General features: G+C 44.0%; 1 protein-coding gene across 2 annotated transcripts; it reads right to left on the bottom strand.

Moving 5' to 3' along the window:
- Positions 1 to 3,996: 3,996 nt before the first annotated feature.
- LOC100277163 (uncharacterized) lies at positions 3,997 to 11,479 on the bottom strand. 2 transcript variants are annotated; one of them, XM_020553244.2, is made up of 4 exons: positions 11,112 to 11,479; positions 5,416 to 5,538; positions 4,289 to 4,414; positions 3,997 to 4,199 (listed from the first exon to the last, which is right to left on the bottom strand). In XM_020553244.2, exons 1-4 carry the CDS (start codon positions 11,374 to 11,376, stop codon positions 4,168 to 4,170), a joined length of 546 nt encoding a protein of 181 aa, XP_020408833.1. In that variant the 5' UTR covers positions 11,377 to 11,479; the 3' UTR covers positions 3,997 to 4,167. The 2 variants fall into 2 exon arrangements, with proteins under 2 accessions (XP_020408833.1, NP_001394105.1); NM_001407176.1 differs by having other exon boundaries at positions 4,000 to 4,414.
- Positions 11,480 to 12,743: the final 1,264 nt, after the last annotated feature.

Here is a 12,743-nt window from a genome sequence, read left to right as displayed (position 1 = left end):
CCAAGTTCAAGCTTCGAATGACCCATATTTGTGTGGCAGACAATAGAGGTAATCATCTTCGTCATTTCCTCCATATACTAAGGATCCTCAGAGATATTTTAGATCATTTGCATAGTATTGCACTTCGATGATTTTCTCTTTCGATAATTGTTTCCCTGAAGCATGACGAACAATAAATCCAAAATTGTCACAAGAAGACGCTTCGGGTATCAGCATTGTTAGCTTCTCCGGAAGACCTTCCTTTACTTGCTCCGCTGGGTTAATCCCCAAAGGCCCGGCTTCAGCGCAGGTAGGAGAAGCACTTGCAGCTGCTTCTCTCAATTCTTCAATTTTGTTCTCAGAAGCCTTAGTAGAAGCAGGAATTGGTAACTTCGAAGATTTCAGAACAGCGTCCAAAACATTGGCCATTCTTCTCCATTTCTTAAGAGTTGCTGCTGGAGCAGCTGCTAGCTTTGACAACCCCGTCATGGTTGAGAGATCACGGATGGAGACGGGGAAGCGGCGACATGGGGAGGAAGAGGGCGGGGGCGAGGACCCGCGGCGGGCATCGTGTTGGAGTTTCTCGACGGGGATCACGGACGGAGACGGGGAAGCGACTACATTCTCGGGAAGGAGAGGCGACTGGCGCGCTGGAGACAGATGGGGATGGGGGTCACAGATGTTGCCTCCTCTCCGCTCGCGATACACGGGCCGAACGGGAGGGATGACAACGCGGATTCCTCGATCCCCTTCCATGGAGAGCGGATTCATCGATCCCCTTCCATGCACGCGCGTCAGGTCCCGACTCCTGCTACTCTGGGGCTCCGCGTTGCGTAGGCAAGAACATGACCAATCAAATTCGAAAGAAGGAGAAGAACCTCGATGGTGTTGGGGAAGGGAGCGCAACGACGTGGCCCAGGAGAAATTCGGTGTCGGCGGCGAGTCGTGCGGCCGTCGCGTCGAGGGCGGCGTGCGTGAGCTCCAGCCTGCCCAGTACGACAACTGCGCGGCGGGTCGAGAAGGCGGCGACCGCCTCCTTGAGCAGCGCCGTCAGCGTGGTGGCATCCATCGTCGCCATGGCCATGAGGGGAATCGAGGTGAGTAGAGCGGAGATGGGTTGTTGCGTGGGGGCCTTCCATAGATGGAGCGAGGAGGAGGAGGTGGCGGAATCGGCGGATGCGGACGCGCAGTGAGGGAGAGAGGAGGAGGAGGTGGTGGCGGAATCGGTGGATGCAGATGCGAGATCTCGGGCACAGGGGAACGGACGCGTGGGTGGAGGGCGGGGGCACGGAGTTCACAGATCTACGATCCATTTCTCTTCCCACTGATTGGAGTTTGGTTGGGGCCACTGGGGATCTCGTGCTTGCCATCTTGGAGCCCCTGCGCCGCAGAGTACCACCTCCCGCGTGGCATGGGCTAGGGGAGCCACAACGTCGTCGCGACAGGAGGCCACGGGAGGGCATGGTGCTCTGTGGTGTGCCATGGCGAGCGGGGGAGGAGGATTCAGCGACGACTTTGGGGAGGATGAAGCCGCGGGGGTGGGGGATTCAAGCGACGACTTTGGGACAACGGCTATTGCGCTGAGGCATGGAGGCGATGGTAGTGGCACGGCGATCTCCCCCGCCTAAGCCGCGGGAGATGGGGGAGTGGGGTCGTTGGGCGGGGAAGCCGGGCGGGGGCATGACGTTGTGGATGCTGGGGGAGAGGGGGTGCAGCTATCATGGTGTCGGGGGCAGTGGCTCAGGAATGGAGGGCGGGGGCAGGCCGAGTGTGGCCCGGGAATGGCGGGCGGGAGGGAGGGCAGAGCTGTGGTGAGTGCGTGTACGCCCTCCTTACCCTCTTAAGGATTATTAGAGATATATATACACACACACTCTATCTTATTTACCTTATACATTAGTCTTGTCTTAGGAGTAGTTTTAGCCCTAATTGTAGTTTTCCAATCTCCAATCTTCGCCTCTTTGACTCTTTGTCGTCTAGGGGGCTTTGGATGGTCTGTCGACGGAAAAGCAATCCCAAGATCTTTCCTCTCTGACAGGGTCCCTCCTAGGAGGAGAGATCTTGGTTCACTCGAAGTTCTTTGTGCCATCACAAACGGATCGTTGCCTACGTGTGGACGGTCCACGCGCCTGCAGAGGAGAAGTGGAGCTCTCTGTGTAGTCATGGACGATCTAGCTATCTATTGTGGACGGTCTGTGCTCCCGCAAAGAGAACCCAAAGGTCCTGCACGCCGCACGCAGGCCGTATGGTTCATTTAGTGTTTGGCTCAAACAGATGGCAACAATAATTTTTTGACTTTTACATGGACCACTAGAGCTTGATTGGTTATTACCCAATCGGTTGAACACTGAATGTTGAGGATTACAACTTAGTGTTGGGGCCTACTTTGTTGAAGGTCCTCAAAGCACGTCACCTTTGGATTGAAAAAAAATGTGTTTCAAGTACAACCCGAAGAGGCAGCGAAGCAAACCTTCGTCAGGAGCGACTTACAAACTACAAAAAAGAAATTGTGAAGCTTTTCATGGACATTGATACTGCAAAGGCGTGAGTCGAAGTCAACTGCTTAGTCATCGATGGCTTTGATCTACGAAGCAAAGAAGAGGAGGAACCATAAGTCTTGATCAGCAAGAAAGAAGGAGAAAAGACGATATTGCCCATGTATTACTTGTAAATCATATATGTAAACTTTATGGGCATATTTGTAATTCTGTACGAAGTTGTACCTCTCTCCTATAAATAGGGGAACAGTGCCATGCATAAATTCACGTTGGAGATAGCCTAGAGCTTCGTCTAGCTCAGCCTTCAAAACTACCTTCGAGTTATCGTTTGTGTGAAGCCGAAGGTATGCTTGTAATTGTTGGATACAAAGCAAGGAATGAAATAATATGTGAAGTGTGTACATCTAGATGAGTGATATATCTACTCTTCTTGATTTTTACACTATCTTCATCTCTTTGTTGTCACGTTTATTCATCTTCTCCTTTTGACTAACCTTCGGAGAAGAGTTAGGCAAAAAAAAAGAGAAACTCCTAATTTCTTATATTTTTTTATATTTCCTAGGAATAAAAAACAATTGATCAACACTTAGTATGCCCTCCCAACTTTTATTGATGATATACCGGTGTCACTAAAGAATATGACACCCAAACTTTATAGACCCTATTGGTTGTGTAGGTGGTGAAACCTAACACGTATGGGTGGAGCAACTTTTTGCTGTAATAGGGCAACCACAATCTGTTTGTAGTCATTATCTTACATGTAAATTGCGATTTCTTTCTTTGGTTTTTAATAGTTGATTCTTAGAATCGGCTTTTTTTGCTTGAGATGTGGCAAGGCAAAGACAAAGACGTCTTTGTGCTCAAGGGCCCGTCGCCAGGCTGGTGGTAAGACTTGTGCATGTGCCACGGCGCCTAGAGGTCTATCTCCATGAGTCCATGACCATCGACCCATCATCTCGGTGCGCAAAAGAGAGAGGCCCAGAAGCCCATGGCAGGCATGTCAGCGTGTCCATGGAAAAGATAGCGGAGGTGTCAATCATCCAATCGGTGCAGAAGCCGACACATAAGCAGCAGCCATCAGTGTTGCTTCCAGGTCAGTTCACCGTCGACGGGACAAAGGAGCGAGAAAGGTAAAATTGTATTTTTTCCCCCCACGGGCCAAGGCGCATAACAGCACATTCACGGTGTATAGACAGAAGTGGCACTAGGAATGCAAAATTTGAAGCTGACTCATGTAGGATTACAACTTTTCTAGTGGTATGGTATATACGGAATTGAGGACCTTCTCCAGCAGCTCCTAAGGAATTTGCCTCCTAAGGTAGAAATCATGGTTGCGTAGAAGTTCGAAGTTACCACATCATGTAGGCTACAGATCACAACACAACATTTAAACTTCAGTTTCTCATTTCTATACCCCTCGGCAAAGGCTGTTGCAGCTCACATCCTTACAGTGGCCTTACTAAACAGGTCCAACCAACTGAAGCTAAACCAGCCATGGGAGTTGAACCACCCGAAGTAGTTATTTTCAAGCCCAATTATTGGAATGGGCCAATTCATTGATAACGTTGCCATCAATCAATATGTAACAACAAAAAAATCAACAGAATGTTTACGAGCAGATATCATGAATGAGCACAGGCTGCAGATCAACTGCATCCATTTCCCAAGATTATGACTTGTGAGAAAGAACTCAAGTTCCTCTGTTGAATGGAATCAACTGCGCTACAAAAGGTTGTATTCTGACAGGTGAGGGTCGAAACCAATTTATTCGAATTATACATTTTAAGAGGCACCTTTGTCTGGTAACTCACATGCAGCCATGCGATTCGTTGGCTTCACCTGCCCGAGCACCTCGGCTACTGTTCTGCAGCGACATTGCTTCCCTGGACGAATGACGTCCCCGTACACAGCCATCTCAATTATATCTAGCTCCTTATCTGTTCAGAGATTGAGTAGTAATACAATTACAAATCAGACTGCATATACAAGAACACTTCATCACATATAAATCGAAGCTTCGGATTGAGTGCCCAATATGGTATATAACAGTTGGCGATACAAACTAAACAAGGAGTTGAGATCAGTCCAATGATCCAATTTGTTGGACCAATGAATTTGTTCCAGTCAGTGGAGCAGATACTGGCACACAAACTTTAGAAGAAAAAAAAAAGATTCCTCGATAGAAACTGTCTTACATCAATGCTCAGTCTATCCGTGAAATACATCAGCATGCTTATGGCCACAATGAAGCATAAACAAGATCCTAATTATCGACATCTAAATCGAATAGAAAGTACTAATGGCACTGAAATACAAAAAAAAACAATCTAAATTATGACATTCAACTTGGGTACATACACTGTCCTCTCTCAAAGTCGCACCTTATAATGAGATAACAAATATGAAGACAGGACAAGGCCCAAACAGAACTGGAAAACTACATACATAGATTAACTACCAGGTAAACAAACAAAGCTGTGGATGGTAATATATGTATATCATATCTGACAATTTCCTTTTAAATATCTCTAAATCACCTAACCAGTAATGAGATCCCTTATCTGTAAAAAGGGAGCTTCTGTAGTTCCAGGTAAAGAAAAATAAAAAGTAAGGCATCATGTGAACTTAAACAGAAATACTACCATTTAGCACGGCTAACACGTTTTCAAATATTAAATATTTGAATTCAATGTTTCTACCCTGCCTCTATTATAATCTTTTCTTCTACCATAGTACCATGTTCAAACTATATGCCATATATTTCTCTGCCATCGACAGATTTAAATGTAAAACATAACTATAAACTAATATGCAATTTATTGCCAATGCCAAGAAGATATGCTAATGCTAGTACTCAAATTATTGTTGTTTCTAGTCGTGCTCAATAGCAAGCCAATATTTCAAGACCACGGTTGAAACAAAAAAGTTATTCGCTCACCAGTAAACATAATATCGCAGGAAAAACCCTGCATCTCTGCTTGCGCTACCCATGCTTTATCAGATTTGGAACGGTTCACCCTAGTCTGGAGGATCTGGCAGTTCTCAACAGTGGATTCTCCTCCTAAAACAAATTATCAAACCACAATGCTGATCACTGTTTGATGATGCTGCAGCAGTAAGGTGCTGAGCAGTATTCATGTGAGACCATCTGCACAATATTAGATGAAAATTATACATAAAAATAGCTATTTAGTCACTGCAGCCTGGATAGAAACCTGGCCCACGAAGAGGTGCACGGTTGAGCCCAATGGGGATTGTAACCTAGCCAATCCCAGAATTTTCCTCACCCTGGCCCGGGAACTCACCCCTATGTGTGACCTGTGGAAGCAAACCCATGGCCCACGATGACGATGCCGCTGCAATAGGAAGTGTCGGGGTGGTGGTGCAACCGACAGAAGCAACAAGATAAGGTCAGCAGTGACAGTGACGCAGCAGCCATCCCCTTGGGTAGCGACTTACGTTTCTTGCCAATAAGCACATAGCATCTTTTTTGTTTCTATCTGATCTCACGTATAGGGTTTTTGCAATGGGATGGTGTTCATGTTTGTTGTAGATTCTAAGCTTCACACTGATTCGGCACCTGCTGGTGGTCAGTTGGCCAGGCACGCAGGTGTTTCTTGATGGTTGATGGATTGGTCTTGGCTTTGTAGGTTTAGATGTGCCAACCATTATAAGCTTTCAGCAACGCACATGCTCAATTGAAGCTAGAAGCTTCTTCTACTCATTACTATTATATCCAATCTGATGACATGCCCATCTTAGCACTTGGTTAGTGTTGAACTTTAGTGTCAGGCTCTGCAGTTCCACTGAAAACAGAGATAACCTGTGGCAGTAAACAATTTGAAAGAAAATTGCAGTTTTACTGATATCGTACCTTGTTTCGATTCGTTGCCTCTGTTTGTTCCAATCCATATTCAAAGTTTAAGTTTTTATCATTGCAAGGGAAGGGTGATGAGCTGCCATCTAATTAGTGAGGATGTATAATATATCATACTTTACCACCCTGTCATTTGGTTCTTAGGTCATGCTCTCTTGATTCTTTCTAGATTGTGTGCATAGAGTACTATCTCCAAAACCTTGATCTAAGGTCATGTTGCATTTGTTTACCTTATTGTCAGTTCAGACTTAAGAGCAATGGCATGGTGCTGATTCAGCTGCAGTTTACTAAAGATTTTTTAGTTCATGTACATGGAAATTGAACAAAGGAACTGTGCTTTTTAAATGAGTTTTCTTCTTTACATCTTACATATTCTCTTTTAATTGACTTATTACTCCCATTTGCAAATTGAACAAAGGAATTGTGTAATTGTGAGAAAAGGGGACTAACATGTTAATAGTTTGCCAAACCTCAAGACTCATGTAGTCAAGTGTCATGAGTCTCATGACCACTAGAAACCAGAGGAACCTTTAAACCTGGATTAACATGTGCTAGTAGAGCACGTGATTAGCCTGATTAGTTAGTGCCCATTTGTGTATTTTGTGTGGTTATCAACTTATCATAAGAATCAGTGGTTCAGCTAAGCCTTGCATGCATATTAACACTGGGGCCATGTTAATGAAATATTGGTTTGCCTTTGATACCTGACCCATGATTTTTGATTTTTTTCTCCATTTTATACTACTGCAGGTACACCTGAAAATTAGCAAAAAAATGTCGATTATATTATATGTCCATCCATTATTGAAGTATTGCCTCATATTTTTCTCATTGCAATCTACTTTGGTTTATTGTAGTATTGTCTTATAATTTTTCATTTGCATCTTTTGTTAGGATTTATGGGCTAGGCCCAATTGAGAAATTCAATTAAATCACAGAAAAATCTCAAAAGCCCATATATGTGTATGGATAGGGAATGGTGGAACCAATAGCACCATATTGCTAGTCCTAGTGCAGTGGAGCTAGCTTAAATATGGAAGTCACACTCACTCACCAAGTCATGGATGAGAGGAGAGAGAGTGCAAAGCCACACGCGCGCGCGCTCGCTCGCCTCGCCTGGGCGGGGTGCATGGCGAAAGTCAATGTACCAATTAATAAAAAGTGCAAGCTTGGTCCAAGGACAGTGAATTGTGTCTTTCTTGGATATGCTTCGTGTAGCATAGCATACAAATTTTTAGTAGTTAAATCTGAAGTTCCTGATGTGTATGTTGATACTATTATAGAATCACGTGATGCTACTTCCTTTGAACATATATTTCCAATGAAAGACATTCATAGCAATTCTAGATACTCTTCTGAGATAACTCCTGAACATAGTACACCTATTGAGAGTTTTGAACAGCTACATGAAATTGTCCTAGAGGAGGATGACAATGATGCTCCTAAAAGGAGCAAGAGACAAAGGGTTGAAAAATCCTTTGGTGATGATTTCATTGTGTACCTTGTGGACGATACTCCTACTACCATTGTAGAAGCATTTGCATCTCCAGATGCAGATGATTGGAAAGAAGCAGTTCATAATGAGATGGACTCCATTCTTTCAAATGGTACGTGGGAAGTCACTGATCGACCCTATGGATATAAACCTGTGGGTTGTAAGTGGGTGTTTAAAAAGAAGCTCAAGCCTGATGGTACAATTGAGAAGTACAAGGCTAGGCTTGTGGCTAAAGGCTATACTCAAAAGAAGGAGAAGACTTCTTTGATACTTACTCACATGTTGCTAGAATGACTACTATTCGAGTACTACTTTCCTTGGCTGCCTCGTATGGTCTCCTTGTTCATCAGATGGATGTAAAGACAGCTTTTCTTAATGTAGAGCTGGACGAGGAAATCTATATGGAACAACCTGATGAATTTGTAGTAAAGGGTTAAGAAAGCAAGGTGTGCAAGTTATTGAAATCTCCGTATGGTCTGAAGCAAGCACCAAAGCAGTGGCATGAGAAGTTTGACACGACTCTAACGTCTGCAGGCTTTGCCATTAATGAGGCAGACAGGTGTGTATATTATCGCTATGGTGGGGGCAAAGTAGTTATATTGTGCTTATATGTCGATGATATACTGATATTTGACACAAACATTGATGTGATCAATGAGGTCAAGTATTTTCTATCAAAGAGTTTTGATATGAAAGATCTGGGGAAGCTGATGTGATTCTAAACATCAAGCTGATTAAGGCAGATGGTGGGATTACTCTCTCGCAATCTCACTATGTTGAAAAGGTTTTGAAGCGATTTGGCTTCTCTGATTGCAAACCTTCTTCAACACCTTATGATCCCAGTGTGACACTACGAAAGAACAAGAGAATTGGTTTAGACCAATTGAGATACTCTCAGATCATCGGTTCAGTCATGTATCTTGCTGGTGCAACAAGGCCTGATATCTCGTTTGCTGTGAGCAAATTGAGTAGGTTCATGTTAAACCCCGAGACTGATCATTGGCATGCACTTGAGCGGGTTATGCGTTACTTGCAAGGTACAATGAATTATGGAATTCACTATTCTGGTCAACATGCAGTACTTGAAGGATATAGTGATTCGAACTGGATATGTGATGCAGACGAGCTTTATGCCACCAGTGGTTATGTCTTTACTATTGGTGGAGGTGCGGTATCATGGAGGTCATGCAAGCAGACCATCTTGACGAGGTCAACCATGGAAGCCGAGCTAACTGCACTTGACACAGCAACCGTTGAGGCAGAATGGTTGCGTGAACTCTTGTTGGACTTGCCGGTGGTTGAGAAATCAATACCAGCTATCCTTATGAACTGTGACAATCAGACATTGATTGCTAAAGTGACAAGTTCTAAGGATAATGGGAAGTCATCAAGACATGTCAAAAGACGATTGAAGTCTGTTAGAAAGTTGAGAAACTCCGGAGTTATAAGTGTGACTTATATTTCAACAGATAAAAATCTGGCAGATCTTTTTACCAAGGGACTACCACGTAATGTGATAGAAATCGCATCAAGAAAGATGGGTATGAGACCCGTATAAGTTGCCATGGTGGAAACCCAGTCTATGTGATCGGAGATCCCGTGAATTAGGTCCTGGGAAGAACAAGCCATTGGTGAACTGAGGAGAGTAACCTTTGACCCTCTCAAAGTAAAGATGCAATACTCTCAAATGCTGTAAGGCAGGTTGGCTTTGTGCCTTAATGTGTTTTGTTGGCTTATATTAGCAAAGATGTTGTCCTGCAGAACATTATTGAAAGAACACACCTATATGAGTTAGACTGTCTAACATCGCGGTCTATGAGATCTGGTTGATCTCTAGTAAACTCATGAAGAGACCTTGGAGTACGACGTATATGCTCTACCGAGAAGGGGACTACTGGTAACCAAGTACTGGTCATGACTTCAAGTGAAACCCATTCACACAAAACTTGCAATTCAAGGCATAGTCCATTGTCCAAGTTGTGGGTTGGTGTAGCTTGGAGTTCTAGCCGGAAGTTCAACTTAACAGTCTCTGCTGAAACACTAGTATATTAAACAGTAGTGAACAGTGGCAAAAACTGCAGATGGGCATTTGAGATCTGGTGGGGATTGTTAGGATTTATGGGCTAGGCCCAATTGAGAAACTCAATTAAATCCCAGGAAAATCTCAAAAGCCCATATATGTGTATGGCTAGGGAATGGTGGAACCAATAGCACCATATTGCTAGTCCTAGTGGAATGGAGCTAGCTTAAATATGGAAGTCACACTCACTCACCAAGTCATGGATGAGAGGAGAGAGTGTGGAGAGCCACACGCGCGCGCGCTCGCTCGCCTCGCCTCGCCTGGGCGGGGCGGGGCGAAGGGCGTGGGCGCACGACATGCGCGTGAATGGTCCGCCGAAATCCGGCCCCTCGCCTTGCGGGGCGCGCCTTCCTTTTGCCGTTTGAATTTTTGGTTGCTTGGCTATTAAGTTGAGAATCCTAACTGATCGCTATAAAATCTAAACTGAACGCGAGATTTTCGCGGGCGGATAGGATCGAAGATAGTAATCTGTTCGCGGACTCGGCCCTATAAAAGGCGCCTGGCAGCCAGCATCCAAATCATCCCAGTTTTCGCTTTCGCCTCTCTTCACAGCTGAGCCGCCTTCAGTTCTCTTCATCCCGACCGCAGACGTGCATCTGCGATCAGGAGAGCATGTCTCCAGAACCCTTCGCCCTCGAGATCCTGCACCGGGAGAGGGCGAATAAGGTTTTTGGGAAGCGTCCTCACGCGACTGCTCGTGATCTTCTGACCTCGTCGACCCTGCTGATTTCGCTGCTTCGACTTCGTCGACCCTGCTGATTCCGGCCCACGCCGTTAACTAGTATGTCTGATCAGTACGCATTATCTGATTTGACTTTTTACTTCAGTTCTTCTGATTTGGTCATGATATATATTCGAAATTTAATCTGGACTTTATCTAATTATTCAACATCTTTGTCTTACAGGGTCCAAGAATAAAGATACTATCGGCATTGGTTCAGAGAAAGTGGAAGTCAAGTCATTTCCTTCCTGTTGAGGCATTAGAGCATCTCCTGCCCAAATGCTATCACGCTCGCCATCTCGCTTTTTTAGCTACTGCACAAGAAACTGAGCCTCCAGCAGTCTAGCTAAGGGTTTCGTCATCCCTGTTGCAACTAGAGAGCTCGGGCGCAGACCTTTGGATAGTAAACCCTGGAGGACTGTCCTGTCAACCGAGCAGAGCTGGGGGGGAAGGGGGCAGACCTTTGGAGAAAGGGACGATGTGGTCGTACTCGTAGCAGAGGCATCCGTGGCAGCCCCAGAAACGGCGGCAGACCACGTTGCCCACGGCGTCCTGCCGCCAGCGTTCCGGGTGCCGTCCCGACAGCACCGCTGCCTTACGCCAACACGCCGTCCTGGTCTTCTCGTCGAAGGACCTCGGGCGCTCCTTCCATGTCGCCGGAGCCGGAGATCTCCCGCCACTCCCCTCGCCGTCGTTCTCCCGACGGGGAGAGGAAGGGCCACCCATCCAACCCAACCTCCGTCAAACCTCAGGGAGTCAGGGCTGGTTTGGTAATTGGTACTATTCAAAAATCAAAATAGTCTATTGTGTCAGCGAGCACACTAAAGTCGGCTCGGCGGAGTCGGGTTTTGCCGGATATTTGTCGTGGGTGTGATTTGGGGTCCGAAAATTCATTTTATTGTATATTGACCTCATATGTCCCTCAAAACATTATTTTACACCGTTTTATACTGTTTATATAATATAGTTTAAATATGAACATAAATATGGATAAATTGTTGGAGATAGTCTAAAACTAAAACCATGACTTTCTTGATTGTTTTCATAAATTGTGTATTCTTTTTTATATTTATTTTTTGATTTTTTGAAAGATCATAGTAAATCATAGAAAATGTAAAATAGAAAAATTAATTTTGTTAAGCTCTAATGAATACATCTACCCTTATTAATCTTAAAAAAGAAATACTAGCTAGGGTTTCCAATTTTGCTCCCAATGTATCCATCATTTTTATATTGACCAAATGCAATGTGATGTAAAGCACTTAAGATCTTTGTCAAGAAGGTGATGAAAGAAATGGGCAGCTTGTCCAGCCAATGGCTTACCATCTTTCCGTCTTACCTGTCGAATGGCATGTGTCATATCTAATAGCAGATTGACCGCCACCAATATAGCAAGCTACGGGCCAGTAAGCAATCAATAGAAATATCAGTATGAAGAGGATGGAAAAGCTTACTGAATACTGAAAGGATAACTTGTTAAGTAGCCAGAGAATAAAGAAGTAGGCAGGAAAAGTGAACATATAATATGATATGTTTTAGTACAATTTTATTATAGTTTTGGATTCATGACTTTCTGTAATTAATGTACAACTATAGTTTTTTGTTCAATTGTGATGTTTTTTATGACGAGATTAATCATGCAGAGATTGCATGCTTGAGATATAGTAAAAAGATAAACCTATATAAAACTATAACTTGCCACTCCCTCGGTTCCAATTTATAATTTATTTGACTTTTTTATCCAATTTAACCAGTCTATCTTATTCAAAATATTTGTAAAAAAATCAAAGTCATATCTAAAGTATATTATATGTTATCCTGTCGGTCGTCATGATATTCTTGTATGGATGATGAACTCCAGCTTGCTTCCCTGTTTGACATGCGCTACAAATTCTGTCTTTCTCAAAATGAACATTTGTTATTCATAAAATATGCTCTTCCTTTATAAGCTTGTGAAGATTCTTCATCCCAACATGAGCAAGTCGACGATGCCAGAGCCAGCCCATATTAGTCTTAGTAATTAAGCAAGTATCTAGTTCAACATTGTTATCATTAAAATCAACTAAATATAGCCGACAATCTAACACTCCCTT

Source organism: Zea mays, chromosome 5 (genome assembly GCF_902167145.1).
Source record: "Zea mays cultivar B73 chromosome 5, Zm-B73-REFERENCE-NAM-5.0, whole genome shotgun sequence".
NCBI classification, from domain to species: Eukaryota; Viridiplantae; Streptophyta; class Magnoliopsida; order Poales; family Poaceae; genus Zea; species Zea mays.
This window is presented reverse-complemented; position numbering and strand designations above follow the sequence as displayed.